General features: G+C 49.0%; 2 protein-coding genes across 2 annotated transcripts in view; one reads left to right on the top strand and one right to left on the bottom strand.

Annotated features, from left to right (window-relative positions):
• The window catches only part of LOC131519166 (uncharacterized), a 49296-nt gene extending 35831 nt beyond the window's left edge, over nt 1–13465 (bottom strand). The window contains exons 1-2 of the mRNA XM_058741970.1: nt 13454–13465; nt 12306–12846 (exon numbers count right to left, since the gene is read on the bottom strand). Of these exons, the coding sequence (XP_058597953.1) occupies nt 12306–12846; nt 13454–13465 (553 nt within the window). The remainder of the gene's footprint in view (nt 1–12305; nt 12847–13453) is intronic.
• A 5074-nt stretch (nt 13466–18539) lies between these two features.
• IRF1 (interferon regulatory factor 1) lies at nt 18540–25849 on the top strand. The gene is made up of 10 exons (XM_058736755.1): nt 18540–18804; nt 19864–19955; nt 21268–21367; nt 22183–22359; nt 22473–22522; nt 22630–22762; nt 22948–23070; nt 23492–23541; nt 24421–24556; nt 24869–25849. The coding sequence occupies exons 2-10, from the start codon at nt 19869–19871 to the stop codon at nt 24979–24981; spliced, it is 969 nt and encodes a 322-aa protein (XP_058592738.1). The 5' UTR covers nt 18540–18804; nt 19864–19868; the 3' UTR covers nt 24982–25849.
• Nucleotides 25850–26277: the final 428 nt, after the last annotated feature.

Raw genomic sequence — 26277 nt, forward strand, 5'->3', positions numbered from 1 at the left:
TTATGTTTGAGTCTCTGATCCATGTTAATTTTTGTGAGTGGCGTTAGGTAAGAATTCTGTTTCATTTTTCTGCATGTGGTTATCCAGTTTTCTCAATACCATTTGTTGAAGAGACTGTCCTTTCCCTACTGGACTGGATGTTCCTGGCTCCCCTTTCAAATATTAGTTGACTAGATATGTAGATGGTTAATTCTGGACTTTCTATTATGTTCTGCTGATCGATGTGTCTATTTTTATGCCAGTAGCATACTGTTTTCATTACTGTAGCCTTACAGTATAGTTTGAAATCAGGAAGTGTGAGGCCTCACTTTTGGCAGTTTTGTTCTTCTTTCTTATGATGGCTTGGATATTTTAACAGCAGCATGGATATTCTAACAGGAAGTCTTCCAATCCATGAACATGGGATGTCCTTCAATTTGTTTGTGTCTTCTCTGGTTTCTTTCAGCAAAATCTTGTAGCTTTTATTATACAGCTCTCTCACTTCCTTTGTTTAACTTATTCCTAACTATTTTATTGATTTTGATGCTATTGTGAATGGGATGGTTTTATTTCTTTTTCAAATGTTTCACTATATAGAAAAGCAACTGACTTCTGTGTATGGATTTTATACCCTGCAACTTTACTGAATTCGTTGATGAGATCCAACAGTTTTTCAGTTATCTTTTGGATATATAAAATCATATCATCAACATATAGTGATAATTTTATGTCTTTCTTTCTGATTTGGATCCCTTTTATTTCTTTGTCTTCCCTGACTGTCTAACTAGGACTTCTAGTACCATGTTTAACAAGAGCAGTAAGACTGGACACTTTTTTTTTTTTTTTAACATGCTTTATTTTATTTTTGATAAATAGAGAGACAGAGAATGAGCCAATGAGGGGCACAGAGAGAGGGAGACAGAGGATCAGAAGTGGGCTCTGTGCTGACAGCAGAGAGCTCAATGTGAGGCTTGAACTCACAAACTGTGAGATCATAACCTGAGCCGAAGTCAGATGCTTAACCAACTGAGCCACCCAGGCTTCCCCCCCCTTTTTTTTCTTATTTGAGAGAGAGAGAGAGAGAGAGAGAGAGAGAGAGAGAGAGAGAGTGTGTGTGTGTGTGTGTGTGTGTGTGTGTGTGTGTGTGTGTGTGAAGCAGGCTTAATGCCCAGGGCAGAGCCTGACAGAGGGCTCAAGTCCACAACCCTGGGATCACGATCTGAGCTGAAACCAAGAGTCGGATGTTCAACCAGCTGAGCCAACCAGGCACCTCAAGTAGACACTCTTGTCTTATTCTTGATCTTACAGGAAAAGCTTTCCATTTTGCCACATTGAATATAATGAGCTTGTCATATATGGCCTTTATTATGTTCAGGTATGTTCCTTCTATGTACCACAATCTGTTCAGAGTTTTTATCATGAAAGTATGTTGCATTTTGTCAAATGCCTTTTCTGCACCTATTGATTTGATCATATGAGTTTTATCTTTCATTCTACTAATGTGGTGTATAACACTTATTGGCTTATGTATGTTGGACCATCCTTTCATCCAGGGATAAATCTCACTTGGTTGAAGTGTAGAGTCCTTTTAATGGGTTCTCTTTTTTTCGTTTTTTATGGCTATTTGAGAGACAGAGTGTGAGCAGTGGAGGGGCAGAGAGAGGGAGAGAGAGAGAATCCTAACCAGGTTCCATGTTGTCAGCAGCAGAGCCCAACGTGGGGCTCCATCTCGTGAACAGAGAGATCATGACCTGAGCTGAAATCAAGAGCTGGATGCTTAAATAACTGAGCCACCCAGGTGCCCTGTTTTAGTGAGTTCTTGAATTCAGTTTGCTAATATTTTGTTGAGAATTTTTACGTCTGTTTTCACCAGGGATTTTGTCTTTATTTGTATTTGGTATCAGGGTAATGCTGGCCTCATAGGATGCGTTTGGGAGTGTTCTCTCCTCTAATTTTTAGAAAAGTTTGAGGATTGGCATTAATTTTTCCTTGAATGTTTCATACAATTTTCCCATGAAGCTATCTGGTCTTGGCATTTTCTGTGTTGGAAGGTTTGTTTTTTATTACTGATTCAACCTCCTTACTCACTACTGGTTGGGTCAGTCTTGGTAGGTTGTATGATTCTGGGAAATTATCCATTTCTTCTAGGTTATCTAATTTGTTGGTGTATAATTGTTCAAAGTAGTCTCTTATGATGCCTTGTATTTTTGTGGTGTAAGTTATTATTTCTCTTCTTTCATTTCTGATTTTACGTATTTAGGTCTTCTCTTTTTCTCAGTCTTGCTAGTGATTTGTCAATTTTGTTTATCTTTTCATAGAGCCAGCTCTTTGTTTGAATGATTATTCTGTTGTTCTTCCAGTCTCCATTTCATTTATTTCCACCCTGACCTTTATTATTTCCTTTCTTCTACTAACTTTGAGCTTAATTTGCGTTTCTTTTTCTAGTTCCTTGAGGCATGAAGTTAGGTTTTTACATTTCTTTCTATTTTTTTAATCTTTGTCATTATTGTTATTTTTGAAAATGTTCATTTATTTTGGGGCACCTGGGTGGCTCAGTCAGTTAAGTGTCCAACTTTGCCTCAGGTCATGATCTCATGGTTTGTGAGTTCAACCTCCACGTCAGGCTCTGTGCTGACAGCTTGGAGCCTGGAGCCTACTTCAGATACTGTGTCTGAATAAATAAATGTTTATTTATTTTTTGAGAGAGAGAGTGCACGCACATGTAAGCGAGGGACGGGCAGAGAAAGAGGAAGAGAGAGAGAGGGAGGGAGAGAGAGATTGCAAGCAGTCTCCACACTGTCAGTGGCAAAGCCCGACATGGAGCTTGATCTCATGAACTGTGAGATCATGACCTGAGCCAAAATCAAGAGTCAGATGCCTAAATGACAGAGCCACCCAAACACTCCTCTAATTTCTTAATATGTGCATTTATGGCTCTACACTTTCATCTCAGAACTGCTTTTACAGCATCCCATAGCTTTTGGTAAGTTGTGTTTCTATTTTCATTTGCTTTGAGATATTCTTGGACTTCCCTTTAGATTTCTTCTTTGACCCACTGGTTATTCAAGAATGTGTTATTTAGTTTTCACATATTTGTGTAGATTTTCCAGCTTTCCTCATATTGCTGATTTCTAGTGTCATAGCACTGTGCTCAGAAAAGATACTCGATATGATTTCAATTTTCTTGAATTTCTAAGACTTGTTTTTTGTCCTATCATATGACCTATCCATGAGGATGTTCCGTGTACTTGAGAAGACAGGTCAAAACCACCACAATTCCTTGAGAATAAGGCCCATTCTCCTCCCTCTAGTACTAAGAACCTATACCAGGAATGTAAGTTGTCTTTAAGTCTCTTACCAAATTGGAGAGAATGGAAGGGGGTTGGGTAAGTTAAAATGCCACACAATTCTACCAAGATTCAACTGTTCCCCCCTTCCTTGATTAAACATTTCCCTGGTTGCTGTAAACTTTTAATTAATTTCTAGAGTTCCAATTAAGCTGATTCTGACAGGTTTTGCCAGTGTACTTTCTGCTTTTGTGTAGGGATGGGCTTCTGGAATTTTCAACTTCACCATTTTTTGCTGACACTACTCCTAGACCGTTTACATTTAATGCAATTCTTGATATGAATGAATTTATGTATACTATTTTATTATTTGTTTCTCTGTTGTCCTCCCTCTGTTTCTTTTTTCCTGCATGTTTGGGTTATTTGAATTTTTTTTAGTATTCCATTTAAATGCATCTATTGTGGTTTTAACTCTCTTTTTTTAAGTGGTTGCTCTAGAGATTATGGTATACATATTTACCTTTTCAGGTCTGCTTCAAATAGATATTTTACCATCTTAAGTGGAATGTAAAACCTTACCGCCATATAGATTCCTTTGTTCTCCCTTTTTTACGTTGTAGTTTTGTTATTATGTAAACATACATTGAAAGCACCATCAGAAAATGTTATAATTTTTTCAACCATAAAGCATTTTTAAAAATTTTTTTGAGGGAGATAGAGCTTGCATGTGAGCAGGGAAGGGGCAGAGGGAGAGAGACAGAAACTTAAGCAGGCTCCACACCCAGCACAGAGCCCAATGTGGGGCTTGAACTGACAACCCTGAGATCAAGACCTGAGCCATGATCAAGAGCGAGGAACTTAACCAACTGAGTCACCCAGGTGCCCCTCAACCATAAAATGTATTTTAAAGAACCCAAGAGCAGTCAAATAATTAATAATAGAATGTTAAATTAACCCAGATTTTGCCATTTCTGTTGATCTTCCTTCATTCCTGGTATTTCAAGTGAACTTCTGGTATCATTTCCCTTCTGTTTGAAGAAGTTCTTTTAGCAATTATTTTAGAGCAGGTCTAATGTCAAGAAATTCTCTTACTCTTTCTTCATCTGAGAATGTCTTTATTTCACTTGCACTCCTGAAGGATATTTTTATTGGATATAGAACTGTGGGTCTATGGTTTCTTCCTTCCAGCACTTTAAAGGTGTGATTCCATTTTCTTCTGGCCTCCATACTGAGATTTCCTTCTCTCCTTCTGATGAGAAATCTGGAGTATTTTAAATTAAATACCCTATAAATAATATGTCTCTTTTCCTGCAAGACTGATATTACTTATATATTATTTATGATATATTTATATATTACATGTTATTTATATATTATATATTATAATAATATATAGTATTATGTGTTATATATACATATATATATATATATATATATATATACACATATATATAATGAATTTCTTAGGAAACTGCCAAAATGTTTTCCAAAGTAGTTGTATCATTTCATATTCTTGCCATCAGCTTAGGAGCATTCCAGTTGCCCCATGTTATCACCATCACTTGGCATAGTTGGGTAAGTTAAAGCTTCTCCATTTAACTTTCTTAGTAGATGTGTCATGGTATTTCATTGTGGTTTAATTTGCATGTGTTTAATAACTAATGATGTTGAGCACTTTTCATGTGCTAACTTGCCATCTGTATTTTCTTTAGTGAAATGTCCTTTCAAATCTTCTGGCCATTTAAAAAAACGTGTTATAGGGGTGCCTGGGTGGCTCAGTCGGTTAATCGTCCGAGGCTCAGGTCATGATCTCGCGGTCCGTGAGTTTGAGCCCCGCGTCGGGCTCTGTACTGACAGCTCAGAGCCTGGAGCCTGTTTCAGATTCTGTGTCTCCCTCTCTCTGACCCTCCCCCGTTCATGCTCTGTCTCTCCCTGTCTCAAAAATAAATAAACGTTAAAAAAATTTTTTTTAATTAAAAAACAAATAAATAAATAAACGTGTTATCTTCTCATTATTGAGTTGTAAGCATTCTTTATATACAGGAGTCCCCCCTTCTTTGTAGGGGATACATTTCAAGACCCCAGTGGGTGCTTGAAATTGTGGATGGTACCACACCCTATATATAGTTTTTTCCTATCCACACATACCTACGATGAGATTTAATTTATAAATTAGGCACAAAAAGAGATTAACAATACTAAATTAGAACAGTTATAAAAGTATACTGTAATAACAGTCATGTGAACATGGTATCTCTCTCTCAAAATATCTTATTGTACTGTACTCACCATTTTTCTTTTTGTGATGATATGAGATGATAAAATGCCTATGTGATAAGATAAAGTGAGGTGAATGATATAGGTATTGTAACATAGCTGTAAACTACGAATGATACATCAGAAGGAGGATTATCTGCTTCTGGACCACACTTGACCACAGGTGACTGAAAACATAGAAAGCAAAACTACCGATAAGGGTTGACTATTCTATACACAGTTCGTTTTTGGATATATGAGTAATACGTGATTTATGCATATTTTCTCCCATTGTATAGCCACCACATTTCATTCACTTCTGTTTGGCTCCCCCTCCAAACTCTGCCTGGTTCCATTCCCTGTTCTTTCCACTGATACCATCCTGCTTCATCTCTCCTGGATCATCCTCCTACTCCATAATCTTCTTGCTTTCGCACTTGCATAAAGTCTTAGACTGCACTATAGTCCAGCCTGCAAACAGGAGCCAGTGAACATTTAAAGATGCACACTGGATATTTTCACTTCCATGTACCACATTGTTCAAAGGCCCTCCATTCCCTTCACATCAAGCCCAAGCTTCTGACAGAGGGCCCCAAATACCTCACCTCAGCTGACCCCTGTTGATCTTCCTGTTCCCATCTTCTAGCATTGTCCTCCCTATCCACCATGCTGCAGCCACAATGATCTTTTCCCTCAAACACACAGCTTATTATTGTCCCAAGACCTTTACACTATTCTCTCTGCCTGGACCAAATGTAAAGTTTGCACACCAAATCTAAACTGGCTACCTCCATACTGTCTGACACCATGCCATTTTATTTCTCTGCAGAATAGTTATCATATGATAACTCATATGATACTCTCCCCATTGTTTATTACCTGCCTCCACTAGAATAGGAATTTCATGACAGCAGGAACTTTGTCTTGTTTGCTTCCATATCCCTAGTGCCTAGAGCCATGCCTGGCACATCCTATAGGTTCAAACATTCTTGCTGAATGTCTGAACCAAATCATCTACCTCTGTACCTGGCACCTGGCCATACTGTCAATGTTTGCTGTCTGAATTTGTCAAGTAATCCATCCCCATGGCACCAGTGGTCAAAAAGCATTCCTGAGCTAGAAAAGAGAGACAAAAGGTACACACGCAGGAAAATGACCAGAGAAAGTTTTCACAAAAGCCTAAAAGAGAAGATCAATTCCTCTAGAAGTGTTTTGGGCACTTTGAGACACAGTTGCTGTGTTCCTGGCTCTTACAAGGGCTTCCACCCAGGGGCAGCCTAATCTCGGTTGCTGGGGCTGTTAGGCCCACACAGAATGCTCATAAGGCAATTGTGCAGTGGCAGGCGCAGCCCAAAGGCCTTTACAAGGCCTGCTTCTCAAAGAAATTAGACTCTTTGACTTCCTCTGCTATTACTCTGCTCCTATACTTCTTGGCGTCTGCAACTTGATTTTCCCATCCCACAATCCTCAGGCTGGTGGGTCAGCCCTCCCATGAACTGAGGATAGCTCTTTGCTCCCACCCTCTCTCAGGCCATGTGGCACCAGGCCTGATGGATGAGCATGGCTCCTAGGGTACACGGGAAGTTTTAACACACAGTGCCACCAGTTTCTTCTCTTCATGGACTCTCCCATTGGCCTCAATGCTCCCTGAAGGTCTGGTAGGTAAGTGATCTGAGGAGTCTCTGTGAAGAGCTTACATTGTTCTGATGAATCAAGATGGCTGCCAAGGCCGTTCCTGGAGCATGGGGAGGAGCTGCTTTCTTGAGCACAAGGCCCTCTCTGAATCCTAAGAGAATAGCAGTCACTCACACTGTCTTGGCCTGAGAGAAGATTCCATGGGGTCAAGACCCCTGCCTGGACTCTCAGGCACCAGGTGAGGCTTCAGCCTTCTATGTAACCAAGAGTAAACAAATTCTGATTAACCTTCTTATCTGAAGTGGAGACTCCAGATGCCAGGGACATTGGTGGGCAGGGTTCACTGGTGAAAGTTACCCTCTTTTTTTTTTTTTTTTTTTTTGTGGCAGGCACTTCTGGGAAGTGGCTGCCCAGGGTGTGGCTCTGTTTGTGGACTTCGTGGCTCAGGGGCAGCACAAGGCCCTTTCACTCCTCTGTCTACTGGAAATCTCACCCAGAACTCCAACTTGGTCCCTATGTCCTGAGGCCCTGGCGTGGAGCTCAGGAGGGAATGAGTCCAGAGGAGGATGAATCAGGGAGCCACATAGCTGCTCAAGGGCTCTCTCTGATTTTGTTCTGTTGACATGCCACCACCTCCATTACAGACTGGATTGGATAGTTGAAGCAGGAATTTTGTCTCAGGATGACTCTTCCTCTTTTTAGAGTGCCCAGGGCATTGCCTCATCGCAGCCTATCCCTTGGCCCTCATTCCCAGGCTAAATCCTCTGTGGGGCCCAAGGGGTTTGTTCTGGGAGAAACTGAGGGCCTGCCAGGGCCCACCTGGGTAGACATGTGTTCAGAATAGGACACGAGCCTTTCTGGGCCATGATGCCAGCGCAGGGTGGGAGGGTGAATAGATGACAGAGTCCTTGTTCTCTGGTCTCTCTCAGTAGTCATCTTAGAAAATGCCATCTCAAGGGGTGCCTGGGTGGCTCAGTAGGTTGAGCATCTGTTTTCGGCTTAGGTCATGATCTCACGGTTCATGAGTTCGAGCCCTGCGTCGGGCTCTATGCTGACAGGTCAGAGCCTGGAGGCTGCTTCAGATTCTGTGTCTCCCTCTGTCTCTGCTCCTCCCCTGCTCACACTCTCTCTCTCAAAATAAATAAAACATAAAAAAAATTGAAAAAGATTAAAAAAAAAAAAAAGGAAGAAAAGAAAATGCCATCTCTGTCTTTGCCTGCTCAAAGGCTACTGACCAGGAAGCAGGTGCTTCATTTACGAGGTGACACCTGCCTATCTGCCTTAGCCAAAGTCCATCCTCAATTCCTGCTCCTGTCCTTTAAACCTGCATTGACCTTTCTTCCTCCCCTAGATCATTACACCTCCTTTCCCAAAAAGAGGGGTAGGGAGGATCTGTTAGCCAGCAGAGGGCGCTGCTGCCACAGGGTCAGAGCTTCCAGGGGTGGGAGCTAGGGTAGCCCAACCACTAAATCCTGGGAAGGCAAATGGACCTCAGGGTAGACTCTGGTCCTGCTGGACAGCAGCAGGATTATGGTTTGATAGACACGCCCCATCCAGCAGTGGAGGCACCCTTATCCAGCCTTCCCTGCCTGTCATGCCCACACACCCAGTGTCCAAAGGGCAGGGCCCAGGAGTCTTGGTGTATTTATTGCTTCAGGTTCTAGCTATGGTCACTGGTGACCTGGACAACCTGACCTGGAAAGGCTATGGCCTTTTTAACCTCCTGCCCTACTCTCTTTAGTTCCTCAGACTTATAACCCTCAGTTCCTCAGACTTATAACCTAGACAAAGCCAAGGCCCAGAGTCTGGCCTTGGCCCCAGTTACAGGCATACAAACTACATTAACAGAGTGGGGGGCCTCTCTACACTTTTCCCAGAATGTGGAATTATGGAGACCCTCAGAAGGGTACTGCTTCAACCCGTCCCACATCCCGGCCATCCCCAAATCCTGTCCTCTGATCCTGATCTCAGGTAGGTCCACTTTTCTCAGTCCCTATGGCCATAGCCCTAATCTGCATAGATCAAAGGGGCTGCATCTTGTCCACTGCCCTGCCTCCAGTACACTGCAGGGTCCCGGGCCAGGGTGAAGCAAGTCAGTGCCTGGGGTGCCAAACTTAAGGAGGCACTCACTCTCAGGGTCATGCAAGTATAGAGTTGGCCCCTGAAAGTGACCGCCTCCTTATGTTTTGTGGCCTAAGAGACTATTTCCCTCATCTTAGTCCTGGTGTGCCCCATGCTTCATCCTTCATGGCCGTCATGGCAAGTTTTCTAGAGCATAGGTCACTCCCAGCTTCCCTCACAGGGCCTGCCCTAGAATTTACTTTAACAAACATCTGACGACAGATCCTGGTTCTCTAGAAGGAGTGGAGCCAAAGGTCCTTCCCTGAGGATCCCCTGTCTGCCAGGATAAAGTCCAGACTACTGAGTACATTTGCGCTTCTTTGTGGTATGGCCTCCACTGGCTGGTCCAGCGTCAGCTCCTGAGGCAGCCACGTGAAGCCATACTGCAGGCAGAATCTGTCTTGCACCTCTGAGCCTCCAAGCTTTTCCTTGGGCTGTTCCTGCATCCTGGAATGCCCTCTCCCTTGGTTAGCCTATTAAACTGACTCATCCTTCAAGGCCCTGATGAATGGCCCATCTTCAGAGCAGCCATCTGTGGACCCTGCTAAGATCAATAGCTCCTGTTTCAATACCAATCTCTGACCCTTTGTCTACTGCTCCAGGTATCACACACATCTGTCATTCTGCAATCAGCAGTGTACATACTAAGTGCCTACTGTTTGTGAAGAGTGTGCTGGGTGCCGGGGAGGTGGTTCTGACTATAATACTTGTATCCTCTACCCTAGGAGAACATCCAGCTTAGTGGTGGGAACCACAGCTGCTCACTTCTAAATCCCCTGCAAGGCCAGCACAGGCACAGGGCTGAGCAACATTCCATGACCTTCAGAGGCCCCCAAGTCTTCAGCCTTCTGGAGGTACTGCTCCACCAAAAGCAAAGTCATACATGTGCCCTCCAGCCCTCGTGAAAAGACATCTCCAACATTCATAAGGGTTCTCCAGGAAGGAAGAATGCCTTTGTTTACTGGGGTGTAGAAAGCTCCTCTTCACAGCACACACTTGTCCATTTCGCCCCTGAGTATGGACGCAGCAACATTTCATGTTGGCTATATGACACAGTGACACACTCACTGTGGCCTGTTATGGGCCAAACCAGAGGGCAGACAGTCATGCTTTCTCCTGGTCCGTCCAGGCAGGTAAGTCTCTGCTGACTCTTCATTGCTCCTGCCAGTCAGCTGGTCAGTCAACACATGCTTTCCTGAGGACACGTTCAGAGAAAGCACTGGAACCTTTCACATCTGGCTGAGGTCCTATCTAAGTTGAGGTCCTTTGTGGACCTACCTTTTAAGAGAGCAAATGGCACCCACCTATTGTTAACAGCCTTTCCCCTTGTTCTGTGGCTGGCTGGCCCTTGTCACTGGACCCCCAATCTCTCAGCAGGGCTTAGAGGGCACAGGTCAACAAGGTAATGGGGAGCAGAGATCTCCTTGGAAGGACAGAACCAGACAGAAATGACCACAGCACTGCTCAGGAAAGCAACATCCCTCCCTCCTTCCTCCCTATGGGGCACCCAAGACTTCCTGTGGAAACTGTCTCATTGCCAAGACCATCTCAGGGAAAGTGTGCACACTGCTGAGACGATCTGAATACATCATCCATCCATCCACCCACTGCCCATCCATCTCCATCCACACCACAATGGTTCACAGGGCATCTGCTATGCTCAGCCAAGGCTGGAACCTGGGGCTACTGGAGTGAACAGGATAGAGCACCCACTGGGCCACCCTGTTCTCTTGACTCATGCCCTACTTTCCTTATGTAAATGTACCTATAACTCAGCACTTGCTGAGTCCAAACCACAGAGACACATTCCTGTTATCTTATAGCTTGAGCTACACTGACTTTCTGAAACGTGACCTCAAATGGAGCCCAGTACAGACACTCTGAAAACCAGGTCCTCTTATGTCAAATTTTTTGGCGAGGATGAGGCTTTGGCTCCATGTCTTAAAGACACTATTTGGACTGGGCAGAAGACCAGCAATGGGTCCAGCCTTGGGCAACAGAAGGAGCAGACAATAACGTATTGGTCTGGAGCTTCACTAAACTGCTACCATGGTTGCCGGCCCCCATAGGGGGACCCCCCTCTCTCTCCTGAGCTTTATTCCCAGGGCAGCCCCTGCAGTTGGGATTCCCAGGATGAGTCATGATGGTCACCAGGGGCTGTGCTCAGAGCACAGGCTCCACTGTTGCAGCATTTGGAGTTTCCCTGGCTCTCTCCCAGACTTGAGGTCGCAAAAGCAAGAATTTAGGTGACACTACCCACCCAGACTCCAGGCATTACTTTGGTCTGAAAAGGCCAGGGAGGGTCCTGGACTCTGCCTCACCATTCCAAACTTCCATCCTTCCTGGCTCAGATCCAGGCCCAACCCACAATCATCCCTGGCCTGAGCTGCAAGCTCTGGTGAGGGAAGGAAGTGGCTGACCCTCACAGCCAGCATTCCTCTGTGATGACTACAGTCTGCTCAATGCCCAACCACCCCATCCGGAGGGCAGTTCTCAGGGGGACTCCCCCCACCACAAAGGGGCTTAGGCCTCTCCTACAGAGTGAGATCTCCTTTACCTGGGGACATCAACAGGACCTGACAGGGGTAGGGAGCCAGGAGAGATGGGCCCAGAGATCCCCTGGGAACAGGTCAGACGGCCACAAGGCCCGCCCTAGATACCTCTCACTCCATTTCTTCACTCACACAAAAAGCACCAAGACACTCCCAGTGCTTAATCTTGTTCTAGACCTTGGAGATCCAGCAGGTTGCACTAGGCAAGCAGGGCTGCACCCTCCAGTCATGTAGGAAAAATCCTCCAATGAATAAATAAATAAAGTCCACAAAGGGGATAATTTCAGCAATGATAAGAGCTATGATGACAATAAAACGAGATGTGATATACAATGAGTGATACTATTGGGGAGCTCAGCCGTTTGAGGGGGCCTCCGGATTCCTCAGCCTCCACCTGCCTGTGCACAGTCCCTCCCACCCCTGCATGTACAGCCCCTCACATACCCCCACTCCACCCCTTCTGTGGGAACACCACCTGGGTGGGGGCTAGGGCAGGTGCATTCAGGTGGGGCTTTTCCTGGGCCGGTTTTCCCCAGCTCCTCTTGGAACTTCCAGAGGGCTACTGACCCGCGATACTGGACGGGCGCCCGTCCCCCGCCCCACGCCGCCGCGCGAACCTCAGCGTTCCCGGCGCGGTTCCCGGAAACTCCTCGGTTTCCCTCTGGCCGCGGAGTTTGCAAGAAACCGAAACCCAGGCCCCGCCCCTCTGGCGCAGCCCCGCAGAGCTCTGCGTGGGGGCTGGGGCCCGCGCGGGTGGGCCGGTCCCAATTGGGCGGCCCGGCCGGCCCCTCCCCCACCCGCAAAGCCTGGCGAGTAGCCTCTGCCCAGCTGCTGAGCACACCCACGCCTCCCACTGGAAAGCTTCGAGTGCAACTGGAGTCGCTGGGGCTGCATCCATCCGCGGAGTGCCCCAGCGGGGGTGCGCAACGCGGCCTTCCCCTGCAGCGGCATAGAGGTGGGCGCCATTTCTGTGCGCCTACTGTGTACTCGCCAACCAGAGGGGCGAGAAGGAAGGGCTGGGGCGTTTACAAAGAGCTCTGCCCCCCCGAGTGTTACTAGCTTCAACGCCGGGTGGGGGAGGGAGTGATAATGGACCCAGAGCAGTTCAGCAGCTTGCCGGAGCTCACACAGCCTGGAGCTGCGGAGCCGGCTGAAAACCCTTAGCCCGCAGCTGGAGGCTGGGCAAGGGAGGAGAAGGAAGTGCCCCGGGCTGCGGCAGGTGAGCCGCCTGGCACGGGCAGGGCAGCCAGCTGGGGAGGGGGGTGGGGCGGTCCCAGGCAGCCACCCGGGCGGCACGGCTGGGAGGCTTTGCGTTTCTCCGCCCTCCCTCCCTTTCCAGGAAGCCGGCCAGCCTGGAGCCAGCCGTTTACCCCGACTCACCCCCAGCCGGGCCGAGAAGGAATGTGGAAGTTAGCCTGTAGGGCTTGTGCCCTCTCCCCTGCACGCACGCACACACACACCCTATATTAGGCTGGGGCAGCGAGAGCGTGGGTCACTGGAGGCGAGGGGCTCCAGATCTGGACTCGGCTTCCCTAGGGCGAAATAGGGGTGCTGATGCCGCCAGAAAAGCCTACGACCCTGCCAGGGGCAATCTAGGCGAAAGACAGTGGGCCCAGGCGGTACTGTGGGACCCATTCGTGGGGGGGGGGGGGGGGGCGGGGAGGTTGCTGTTCCCATGCAGAGTCACTGTGGGACGTGGCCTCCAGGCCTGGCCTCAGAGCACCCTCCCCACCCCCGGCCCCGTCCCGGGCCCCACGGGGGCGGATGGGGAGCTGAGGCCTCTTTCCTCCCAACCCAGTGTTTATAAGAAATGAAACTGCACAGGGCATCAGCGGCAGCCCACACTGACACCCGCTCCTCCTCCGAGGTTCCGGAACAGTCCACAGCGCCGGAGCGATTCCTGGCCCACTCTTCCATCGCAGGACCCCCTAGCTGCAGCCAGCTGCAGCCTCCCACTCTGTATTTATGATTTTTGTAAGAGCACAACGCTTATTCTGCTGTGTCATGCAGCCTTTTTGCCAGATCCGTGAGAGGGGAGGGGCTAGTCTTGAGCCAAACCTGGAGTTGACCCAGAGCAGGAGTGCAAATTCATATTTGTTGAATGAATTAAGAAATGGCTTTCTTTCTTCCAACTAGGCTCCTTTCAGGATGGGTGATGATGGCTGGATTCTACAAGCGTATGGATGCTTTCTGATGATTTTATGCCTGACTTGTGCTCTGCACTTCACAGTTTAGGACTGCCTGCCTCCCAGGTTTGCTGTGAAAATAGAGATGATAGCTGAAAGAGATTCTGAGCATCTCAGAAAGGCCTCCCTTTGCATCTGGAAGGCTGGAATGGAAGGCATGCTTGAGGTTCATTTGCTTTGGGGACTCTGGCTTTCTCCGTGGGTAGCATGCCCCACTGGGGCCCTGGATTCCCCTAGTCTCAAAAACCTGGCTAAAGCCTGACTGGGTCTGACCGGGTCCTGAGCTTTAGAACTAACTGGAACAACCCCCCTTCCTTACCCCCTCCACCCCAGGGGGTGAACATTGTGTTTCTGAGAGCCTAAGGGAGGGGGCTAGGGACAGGATTGGTCAAGGGGAAGAGCCTCCTACAGGGGTAATCTTGCCGCCTCCGCCTCTGTCGCTATTGCAGAAATCACCTCAAAGGAGGCCCTGCCAGCCTAGAAAATTCCAGGGCCTAATACAGTGAAATTTACCCTTATTAAGTAATGGTATAGATGGGAGGCATTCTGTGAGACCAGAGCTAACCCCCAGCTAACACCATTAGGTGTTAGGTGTGAGGAACCTATTCAGGTCACTTGCAGAAAAATGCAGACTTGGTTTCCTAAAGGTGATAAGTGCAGGAAAGGCAACAGGAAAGTTAAGGGCCAGGGGATTCTGAGGAGGGGAAGGACTTTCGTTTGGTAGCTTTGGTAGTACTTCATAGAGGACCAGATATTTGCTCTGAGCCTTAAAATGGAGACTGACACTGAAGTGTGTTAGGTAGGGAGGGGAAGGGGGAGAAATGAGATGGAGGAGGGAGGAGAGAGTGTTGTCAAATATCAGAGTAAGAGAGAGATGAGGAGCAAATGGAAGAAGCAGAGACATGAGAAAACTACAGAATAGAAATGCAGTGAAAAGTTCATGCATTATTGTTAATACGTGTCATTTGACTAATGTTTTACAATTTAGAAAGTTTGATAGTATATCTAATTTCCTCTTCATAATAATTGCACATGGACAGAGTGTCTCTTTTTTGTTTTTTAAGTTTACATTTTTGAGACAGAGCATGCTCGAGTAGGAGAGGGGCAGAGAGAGAGGAAGAGAATCCCAAGCAGGCTCTGCGCTGTCAGCAAGGAGCCTGATGAGTGGCTCTGTCCCCCAAACCGTGAGATCATGACTAGAACTGAAATCGAGAGTCAGTCCCTTAAGGAACTGAGCCACCCAGGTGCCCCAGAGTATCTTTTTTACAGATGAGAAACCTGAGGCCCAAAGAGGGATGGTAACTTACCTAGGGTCACACCAGTGACAAAAGCACAGGAACCCAGGCTTTCAGACCCAAATCCTATATTCTTCCCACTCACCTCTTGTTACTGCCAAGGATAGGAGAGCTGTGGGAGATAAGGCTGGAATGGGACCCCTGGGACCAGAGTGAGTAGCGACTCGAATGTGGGGCTGAAGAGTCTGGGGAAGCTCAGAAGCTCCTGGTGGACATGAATGTTGGGAGGTCAACAAAATTAGGTGGATCATTGTAGTGCAGAGTCGCCTAGAGGGGCAGGCCTGACAGGGAGGGAGACCCAAGGGGAAGCTGTGGTAACAACTGTCTGGTCCTAGATGCAGGGAAGGAAGACCCAGAGGACCAGGTGAGGCAAAGAGGGGAGGAGGACAGGAAAGACTTCTCCTGGGAAGGAGCTGGAATTAAGAAGAGAGAAAGCTGCTGGGGGCAGTGTAGAAATGGGAGGCCAAGAGTTCTGTTTGTGTATGTGTTAATCTGTGGTGGACTGGATTGTAGTGGAGTGTCCAGAAGGTTGTATTTGGAGGTCACCTGCCCAGAGGGGATGGCTGGAATGACAGAAGATGAGTATTTTGAGTCAAAGAGGAGAAAAGGGCTAGCCCTGAATTACTAGGAAAAACCTAGGGAAGACTCTGTTTTGCTTAGCATCATAGGGAATGTGTGATACATTTTAGAATGGTACTCAAAGAGTAGTTACAACAAAAACTTGGGGTACTTAAATGGTATAGTTTTACTTCACTGATTTGTAGTATAGCACCCGCAATCATGATAAGTGGATTCTTACAGGCTTCAAGATAAAATAAAAGTTAAAAAAAAAGTCAAAGAGCCCTTCAGAGATGTAAAGGACAATTTCATCAGTATATTGTAAACACTGGGGAATTTCTCCTAAGCAAAAAAATTATTGATGTGGGCAGAGATTTAATTATACAGTGTTGTTTGTATTAGGAAAATATGGAGGGGCACCTGTGGAGCTCATTCTGTTGAGTGTCCAACTCTTAATTTCGGCTCAGATCATGATCTCATGGTTCATGACTTTGAGCCCTGCATTAGGCTCCATGCTGACCATGCAGAGCCTGCTTAGGATTTTCTCTCTCTCTCTCTCTCTCAAAATGAATAAAATCTTAAAAGTTAAAAAAAAGGAAAAAATGGAAATAACCTAAATGTCCTCTATTAGGAGATTAATGGATAGATTTTTATTTATCCTTATTAGAAAATAATATATACCCACTACAAATTATATTGCAGAAGTACATTTCATGACATGGAAAGATATAGATCCACATACACCTGATTATCTGTGAATTAAAATAAAATTGTTTTAAAGCACTTTTTACAGTTTCCTAATACCTTTAAAAGGGTCATATTGGTGGATTTCAGACACAACATGAGATGCAAACTTCCTTTCCCTAATCTCATTTTGAATTTTCCAGTGGCCATATCAGGTTCTTAGGGACAGGACAAGCATCTGCACAGAAAACAGACTTCACATGTCAGGAGCCACTTGCTTTCAGCTCTTCTTGTTCAGCTCTTGATCTCTGTAGTGGGTTCCCACTCCATCTGTCACTTAAAGCACCGCAACCCTTCTTCCCCTTCCTCAGCTTCAGCATCTTCCATTTTTCCATTTTGCTTAATACCCAGCTAGGCTCATTCTTCCGAGCTCCTTCTGCCTCTTTGCCTCTCCCACCTGCTGCACCCACCACTATCTGGGAGATGGCTCTGACCCATTCTTATTGGTCTCTTGGGAACCAAGCTTGGTTAGTCACAGCATGAGATTCTGGTGCACCAGAATTGGATCAAGCCAACCTTTCCTCTGTAGGAGGGAGGCAGGAGAGTGACTGATGGGTGCAATACTACATCAATGTCTATTTATAGCTTGCGCCACTGCAACTGGGTGCTGCTGTGGAGGGGGAGCTGGGTGAGAGTGACACAACTAGCCCTGACAGGACAAGCAATTTACTTCTGAGTCAGCAGCTTTGGGGAGGTGAAGGAAGGAATCTGCTGGGCCAGAGTTCTGGATGGAAAACTCAGCTCAGCCTCTAGGAGTACAAGTGGGGCAAGGTCTACTTGAAAGCACAAGAGTTAAGAAGCTGCCTTTCCCAAGGGACTGGACCTGGGCTCCCCAACTCTTTGGCCAGATCATGGCTTTGGCCATCCCTAAGCAATTCCACGTTCCCCCCCCCCCCCCCCCTTAGAACCTGTCTAGGCCAAGTGGAGACAACATCAATGCTACTACTAAGGAGCTCCCATGTAAGGGCCATGTGAGGCTGTGGAGGTGGCCGAAGGCAGGAGTGCAAGGAGGAAAAGGCTCCCTGAGCCCTTCTCCAAATCAGCAGTCCGAGTTTCTCTGAAACACTTCTTTATCCTAAGGTCAGCTGTAGGGCAGTCCCAAGGATGTAGACCCAGAACAGGGAGAGGTGCCTGTCACAGTTAGGTTCTGGGTAGGGACCTCAAAAGCAGCATCTGCTGCCCAGGTGGGGGGCATGGTGCTTTACAGACATCATTTCTATGTCACCGTAAACCAGCAAAATAGGGTTTCTTGTTATTTTCTAGTTGAGGAGATTGAGGTTTCCAGCTGTGCCAACAGCAGCAGCCAAACTGGGATTTCCTCTCCTTCGGTGGCCCCAGGCAGCACCCCAGGCAGAGTAGGCTTTCCCTTAATTCCCCAAGGCTGGTGAGTGACCAGGACGTGGGTCACCCCTCAAGAAGGCATAGTATGAGGGCCGAAACCCTTCCTTCATTAGCAGGCTTGAGGAACCAGGCTAGTTTACGGGGATTCAATCCCAGTGTGTCCACTCTGAAGAGGACGGCAGGTGTCCGGGTGACCTCCTCACCTGCTTTCAAAAGATAGACGTTCCCAGGGAGAGGAGAGTGAGGAGATGGCCACAGGAGCCAGCAGTCTGGAAGAATGCGGAGTGAGGGGAGCAACTGCGGGCCGGGGGCGTTCGGCTTTCCTGGACAGCTTTCTCCCGGGCGAACCGGTGTGTGTGTGTTGGGGGGGGGGGAGTGGGAGCGGACAGGGCGGGCCCGCGGTCGCCCCAGGGCGGCGGCGCCGGGCCGGAGGGGGTAGGGAGGAGCAGCCGCCCTGTACTTCCCCTTAGCCGCTAGCTCTACAACAGCCTGATTTCCCCGAAATGATGGGGCGGCGCTGGCCAATAGGCGCCCTCGCGGCTCTTTAGGAGGCGGGGCTGGGCTTGGGTTGGGGGAATCCCGCTAAGTGTTTAGATTTCTCGCCGGCGCCGCTGCCCCGGCAGAGCGCGCCACTCCTTCGTCGAGGCAGGACGTGCGTCCAAGCCCGACCGAGCAGAGGCCAGTGGGAGCAGTGCCAAGCCAAAGCCAGCCGAGCCCAACGGCCCCTCGACCCGGGCATCCTCTGCCTTCCCGCCGCTCCCCTCCGGAATTGCGCTCCCCGCGCCGGCACAGCTGCCCCAGCCGCGCCGGGACCTTCGGGCGCCGCTGCTGGATCGCGCCCGTTGCAGAGGTGAGCCCGCCTTCGCTACGGGGGGGGAACCGGTGGCGTCGAACAAAGACGCGCGGGGCTCCAGGAAGTGGGGGCCGGCAACCCCAGCCGGGAGAGTCGCGGGCACGCAGCGTTGCCTGGCCCCCGCGCGGGCTCGTGAGGGCGCTGGAGGAGCGGCGAGCGGCAGCGCGGGGAGGGCGGGCCGCGGCGTGGACCGCCCACGAGCCGAGGTTGCCGGCGCCCGGCCGCTGTCGCAGATCTGTGTGCGCGGAGCCGCCGGGGCCTCTGGGTGGCTCGGTAGGTTTGTCGCGCGCATCCACGAGCGCTGCTGGGGACTGGAGTGTACGTCCGCGCGTGGGCGCCCTGTGCTCCCCACGCGGGCTTTTGGCGGTCCCAGCTCCGCACCCGGGCCTCAGATTTTAGGCTGTACGTGCAGGTGTTGGAGGGCTGGGGCTTGCTGCCCTGGTTGGCTGGCAGACCTGCTGGGGCTACGGGAAGAGGCGCCACAGGTGTTCCTTCGGCTTCTTCGCGGAGGCGGGGAGCCAGGCAGGAGGGGCAGAGGCTTCCCGGCCTCTGCACTGTGGTTGTCTGAGAGCGCGTAGACTAGATGGGATGGGGGTTGGGGGTAGAATGCTAGGTGACTGCTTGCCATTAGGGAAGGTGCACAGCTAGTGGCAGCAACTCTAGTAGGGAAATTTCTTGGCGTCAACCAAAAGAAGCCTCTCCCTTCCACAAGGATTTGAATTTGAGGAGGAAAGTCTTGGTATTAAGATATCTTTGTATTTTATCTGTTTTTCCTGCACATAAATCCTGAAACTATCACTTGCATGCCTGTCTTCTCCCAAGTGTTTAGAGGAATGTGGGGGAAGGGGCTGAAGTGTTTTTGCCCAAGACGCTGAAAATATTTGGAGGGCAGTTTTATTCCAGTGAAAGCCCCCTCCCCTGTGATTGTGGTGCCTGGTGCTTGGCTCAAGGCTGGGGAAAGTAACTGGCTGACCTGGGGGTGGGGAGATTGGGCAGGGTAGTGCCTTGGGGCTGCTCAGCAGACTCCAAACAGGAGCCTCTGTTTTCTCTTTACAGCCAACATGCCCATCACTCGGATGCGCATGAGACCCTGGCTAGAGATGCAGATTAATTCCAACCAAATCCCAGGGCTGATCTGGATTAATAAAGTGAGTGTAACTTTTTGGGTTTTTCTGCTACTATCTTAACACATATTCTTTGGGGGACCAAAGCTTCAGATGCAGCTCAAAAAGGGAAGTGATGGGGAGGAGGCATATGTGCTTCCCAGTCGGTCCTGCATGCAGGGAGTATGCAAGGGCCAGTCTTGGGTCCCACTTGCCCGACTTGTGCCTTCCTCCCTTCTTTGATATGGACACGACAGACACCCACGTGAGGGCAATGATGGTTTCCAGCAGGAGGACTCTCAGCATCTGCAGAGCCATCTGGTCTCTTCTGAGACCCGTATAAACACCCAGCATTCTGGAGGGTTCCAGTCAGAGAGACAGGAGACAGAGAAGTGGGCACTGCTGGCAACAAGACGGCTGTTTCAGCAAGGGACCCAAGAATTAACCTTGCACCATTTGCCCAGGCCCAAAAAACCTCATGCTTGTGCACAAAGAGCAACACAGACTCTGCAGACTTAATAGTAATAATAAAAATAATGATGGCTCATGCTTATTGCACACTCCCTATAAGCGAGTGTGACACCACGCTAACAATGTGACTTACATTGTGTCCTTTAATCCTCACAGTAGCCCTGTGAAGTAGATACTATTAATATCTCCATTTTCAGATGAGGAAACTGAGGCACTGAGAGATAGATAATGAGATCATACAAAAAAGTGATAAAGCTAAGATTTGAATCCGAGAAGTCTGACTCAAAAATCTACACTGTTAACCACCAGTAATGATAACAGTGAGACTTAGTCCCTATATTTGTCACTGTGATTGCTCATTTCACAGAAGAGAAACCAGTGAGGGACCAAGAGGTACAGTGACAGTCCCAGGGTCACACACATAGTTAGCATCCAAGTCTGGCCCAGGGCTCCCTTAGGTATATGGCCAGGATCTGGTGGGCAGGAGCCAGTGGTCCCAGGTGTCCCAAGCAGCCCCTATCTAACAGATGGAGTTCTCACCTCCATGTTGGTGCTGAAAAGCACCAGAGAGCATCCTAAGGTGCTCTATATGGGTCCCAGCACATCTGTATCAGGCAGAGGGAGATCTCTGCTGAGCTGATGTTGCCACAGTTCTCAGAACCCAGAGCCCCTTCTGAGAGATCTAGAGTGGTAGAGTACTCTGTTTAAGCCATTCTCAGGATGGGTCAACCTAAACCAGATGTCAGGGTGAAAAGGGGAAGTCAGCCTTTTCCCAGACCAGGGTTGGTGGGGTTGTGGGGGGTGGTGCCGGGCAGACTCATGCTAAAAGCCTATGGCCTCTGAGCTGACACAGCTTTGTATATTTGTGTCTATGTGTGCCATTCAGGAGGAGATGATCTTCCAGATTCCATGGAAGCATGCTGCCAAGCATGGCTGGGACATCAACAAAGATGCCTGTCTGTTCCGAAGCTGGGCCATTCACACAGGTGTGTGCCCTGGTCTCCAGGCCTGGGGGCGCTGGGGCAGGGAGGAGACAAGGGGAGTCACTTCTGTTAACACAGAGGCCCTTCATTGGGGTCTCTGAATTCCCTGAGATGGGGTACAGAATTTGGGAGTGAGCACGGGGCTGACTTGTACTTTTGGGGAAAAAGTTCATCGTTTCAGCAAGTTCTTAAAGGAACTTGTGAAGTCAGTATCTTAGAAACTGTGGTTTCACAGAGTTTGTGGCTGGATTAAAGTTCTCCTTGGCAAAAGCAGTTGTGAACCTGGATAATGAAAGAGACCCAGGCCTTCCATTTTCTTGATGTTTACCAAGGTCCCGGCCAAAGGCCCATCTGATTGGCAGCCTCCTTTTATCCTTGAGTGTTGGGGTTCTTGGTCCATCTCAGATCAGTCAGCACACTTATCAGTAACTGTTCTTTGATGCCTACTTTTTGCCCACTCCTGTGTTTAGAAATATCACATAAACCCTAGTCCCTACTCTCTGGCTGCTGACAGACCAAGCAGGGAGACTGGGCCTGGTCTAGGACCAATATAGCACTTTTAGACATATGGGCCCTCTAGTGCTTCTGGCTGGGTCCTTCAGGAAGGACCTGCGGGATGTGTTTGAGCCAAGCCTGGGCATTTGAGAGCCCCCAGGGCCTGCAGAGGGTCACCCAGGAATACCTGCTATTTGGCCAGTTTGGATCTCTGGCAGCATGAGAGCTTAGGGGTACTGTCTCCTTCCTCCTTCCAGGCCAGGGGTCGGCTGAGGATCCCCACGTATGGCCCTGACAGTCCTCTTCACTCTTGTGCCCACTAGGCCGATACAAAGCAGGGGAAAAGGAGCCGGATCCCAAGACATGGAAGGCTAACTTTCGCTGTGCCATGAACTCCCTGCCAGACATTGAGGAAGTGAAGGACCAGAGCAGGAACAAAGGCAGCTCAGCTGTGCGGGTGTACCGGATGCTCCCACCCCTCACCAAGAACCAGAGGAAAGGTATCCGAGGGCTTTGGGTCATCAGAAAGCTCTCAGGGAGGGTGGGAGGGAGGAAGAGGGGCAACTGGGGCTGGTATGCCTATACCAAGACTGACAGCCTATCTGCCTCACAGAGAGAAAGTCCAAGTCCAGCCGAGATGCTAAGACCAAGGCCAAGAGGAAGGTGAGTGTGGTCCTAAGCTGCTAGTCTTTGGTCACCCGGGAGTCAGAGTGGACAATGGAAGAAGTGCCATAGCAAGCTTGGGCCTAAGCTTCTTTCTCCTGTTGCAGTCATGTGGTGACTCCAGTCCTGATACCTTCTCCGATGGACTCAGCAGCTCCACCCTGCCTGATGACCACAGCAGCTACACAGCTCAGGGCTACATTGGGCAGGACTTAGAGGTTGAGCGGGCCCTTACTCCAGGTGAGGTGGGCCCAGTCTGGCAGGGGACCAAACAGGTCATTGGGATGGCTCCTTCTCTTGGCTATAGGATGCATTGTGCTTGTGGATGGTGGCCTATTGGAGCAGGCTGCAGGGTTGGGGATGCTGGGTATCTTGCAAACTAAGAGAGCACACAGTTCTAACGTGTGGTTTCTGCTGTCCTTCAGCCCTGTCACCGTGTACCGTTAGTAGCACTCTCCCTGAATGGCACATCCCAGTGGATATTGTGCCAGACAGCACCAGTGACCTGTACAACTTCCAGGTGTCACCTATGCCCTCCACCTCTGAAGGTTTGTGCTTCTGGGCCTGCTTGCCTGACTGTTTGGGTCCTGGGAAGGATGTCCTGAGGGCAGGAAGATGCTCAGAACTCCACCTCGCATTGAGTTGCCTGTGCTGTGCTAGAGAAAAGAGGGAATGGGGGCCAGGGGCTGCATTTTGGTCTAACATTGCTAGTTTTCCTGGGTCTTCTGCAGCCCAGTCTCTGAGGGTGAGGAAGGAAGCAAGGGGGTGGGAAGAGGTGTGGCTTCAGGGTTTGGGAGGCTGAGTCACTAGGACAATGACCTGTTCTGGAATCTCCATGGCAGGCAGATGTTTGCTGGGAGGTCAGTGTGTGGGGACATGTGAAGAGGCAGGGGGATCTGGCAGTGCTGGAATTGCTGGGGAAAGCCTGGCTGACTGCCAGCCAACCTCTCTGCTCTTCCCCATCCACAGCCACAACAGATGAGGATGAGGAAGGGAAATTAACTGAGGACATCATGAAGGTAAGGCCCATTCCACCCTGGGCACTCTTTTGAAGTGGCTGCTTCTAAGGAGAGAGAAAACCACTTAGAGCTCACAAATCGGAGGGTAGGCAGCTGCTACTGTGACCTGGTTGCCTCCATAGTCCTACAGGTGCCACATCCATGTGGCTGGGGACCACTGCCCTCCTTGGCTGGTGGGAAAGACACTGTGGAAGTGAGGATGGGAGGGAGGCCTGATTTCTGACAGGCTGTACTGGAGCAGGCTTTAGGGCCTCAAACAGCTCTGAGTCAGCTGTCATCAGCACTGGGTCCCTGGCCTGTGTCTTCCGCCCCAGCATGCCCCAGGCCTGCTGCCCTGTTAGTTAGGGAAATGCACATCAGGTTTTAATAATCACCCTTTGGGATCTGTAATTTGATGGGGTTTTTCCTTTTTTTTTTTTAAAGCACATTATTTAAGCAGGTTTTTTTTTCCCCCTGCTTCAGTTTTAAAAGTGAATATAAAAAGTTTTGCAGTAGTGTACCCAGGCTTTGTTTCATCAGCATAGACAACCTGAGACATAGCCATAGCTCTATCTCTAGCTTTTCTAGATCTCTTTTTCTTGAATCACTATGCTAATCATTGCTTTAAGCCACATTCTCAGTTGGTATGTCCTTACCCAGTTGAGAGGGAAAGTCTTAGAGATTCTGTGCCAGAGGGTAGATGTGGGAGTGTGAGTCCAGGGCAGACCCTCACCTCCCAGGTCCCTGTCCTATCTTCATTCCATATCTGCATCCATCTGAGAATGTGAAAATGGCCAAGGGTATGATCCTGGCAGGGAAGCTTCAGGTCTCTGAAGGCAGGGCCACAGAATGAGTCTGCCCTGGAAGTAAGCCAATGGCATTTTGCTCCTTTGTCCCCAGCTCTTGGAGCAGACGGGATGGCAGCCGACAAATGTGGATGGGAAGGGGTACCTGCTCAATGAACCCGGGGCCCAGCCCCCGTCTTTCTATGGAGATTTCAGCTGCAAGGAGGAGCCAGAAGTTGACCGCCCTGGGGGTAAGAAGTCTCTGGATCCACTAGATTTCTCAGAGAAGGGAGAACCATGCAGGGGGTGGGAGAGGGCTGGAGGGCTGGGCTGGGGAGCAGCAGAGGCAGAGCACCTTTCTTAAACTCTTCTTGGTACAGACAACTTGTGAGTTGGCTGTTGCTCCCATGCACGCAGTTTGCTTAAAGATGAAGGGGGACCCTGTTGCTGTGGGTGGACAGTAGAGGCTGCTGTGTCTGGGCCTATGGGGATAGGGCTGGGGGGTGGGAGGAGAACACTGCACTCACCCTCCATCCTTATACAACTTTCTTCACATCTTCTAGGGTTTATTGGGCTGATAGCTTCCGATCTGAAGAACATGGACAACAGCTGGCTGGACAGCCTGTTGACCCCAGTCAGGCTGCCCTCCATCCAGGCCATTCCTTGTGCACCGTAGCTGGGCCCCGGTCCCCTCTTACTCCCCTGAGCACGCAGGACCTGTCATCATGGTAGCTGTGATGCAAAGAAACAGGACTCCTATGGGCTCCTTGACATGGCAAAGTATGACCCCATTGCTGAGCAGGGATGGGGCCTCCCTCCTTGGGACAGTGGCCTCTTGGGGTCTGGCAGGCCGGGATCTGGGCTCATCTTGTGGGATAAAGCTGGCCCTGTCTCCTGGGAAGATGGGGTTCTGAGATTGATGTGTCAGGTGGAGGTCTCAGCTAGGAGTCAGCCTCCAGCTTTTCCCCCTAAGCCCAGCTGCCTGGAGAAGGTTCTGCTGTCACTGAGGTGGCCCGAGGGAACAGACCAACGACCTCAGAAAAGCACAGCACCAATCCCAGGGCTGGCTCTGCACTAAGAGACAATTGCACTAAGTGAATCCTATTCCCAAAGAACCCCCTCCCTTCCCAGCTGAGCCCTGGGGACTGTTCCAAAGCCAGTGAAATGTGAAGGAAAATGGGGCCCTGCAGGACAGTGCTCCCTCAGCCTCAGAGGAGCTCCACCCTGCTCGGGCTGAGGGGCTTGGGACAAAACTCGGCACTTTTTCTTGTGGACCTTGCCACGTTTCTGATCAGAGGTGTACACTAACGTTTCCCCCAAGCTCTCAGCCTTTGTTTATTTATATAGTGCCTTGCCCTGTGCCCACCTGCCCCCTCAGGCGGGCCCCAGCAGCCCTCAGCAGGCCCTGGGAGGGAAGTGTGAGTATCTCGGTGTGATTTTTAAAATTGGAAACGCCTTATAATCACTAAGTCATGTGTGACCACATATGTACATGTATGTAAATATGTACATTTGTCTTTTTATAAAAAGTTCATTGTTTATAAGAGGTGTGGCCTTTTATTTAGATATAAATTGCAAATCATTTTACTTTTTGTAGAGATATTGTGATGGACTCATTCTTGGCATCCTGCCTGAACTTGACTTAGGGGTGAGCAGTGACATACACCAATGCAAAATCCTTTCAGTTATGTTCACAAAGAAGATGACAGGAAGAGGGGACAGTCATGGCAAAGGGACATGCTCATATAAATACATTCACTTGCCCTTGGCTTTATTGCCGGGCTGTGAGTTACTGGGGCTCCAAGGACTGGGGAGTGTTAGGTTTTGAGTTCTGAGTAATGTGCCATATAGTATATGTCCTGGTAAACTCAAATGCAAGTGTACTCAGATGCTACTTCAGAAAGTTAACAGTTGGTAGGTATAGAACAGGCATGGACAGTCACAACAGACCCCAGCCCAGAACAGGATACCA

The sequence above is a fragment of the Neofelis nebulosa genome, chromosome 1 (genome assembly GCF_028018385.1).
Source record: "Neofelis nebulosa isolate mNeoNeb1 chromosome 1, mNeoNeb1.pri, whole genome shotgun sequence".
NCBI classification, from domain to species: Eukaryota; Metazoa; Chordata; class Mammalia; order Carnivora; family Felidae; genus Neofelis; species Neofelis nebulosa.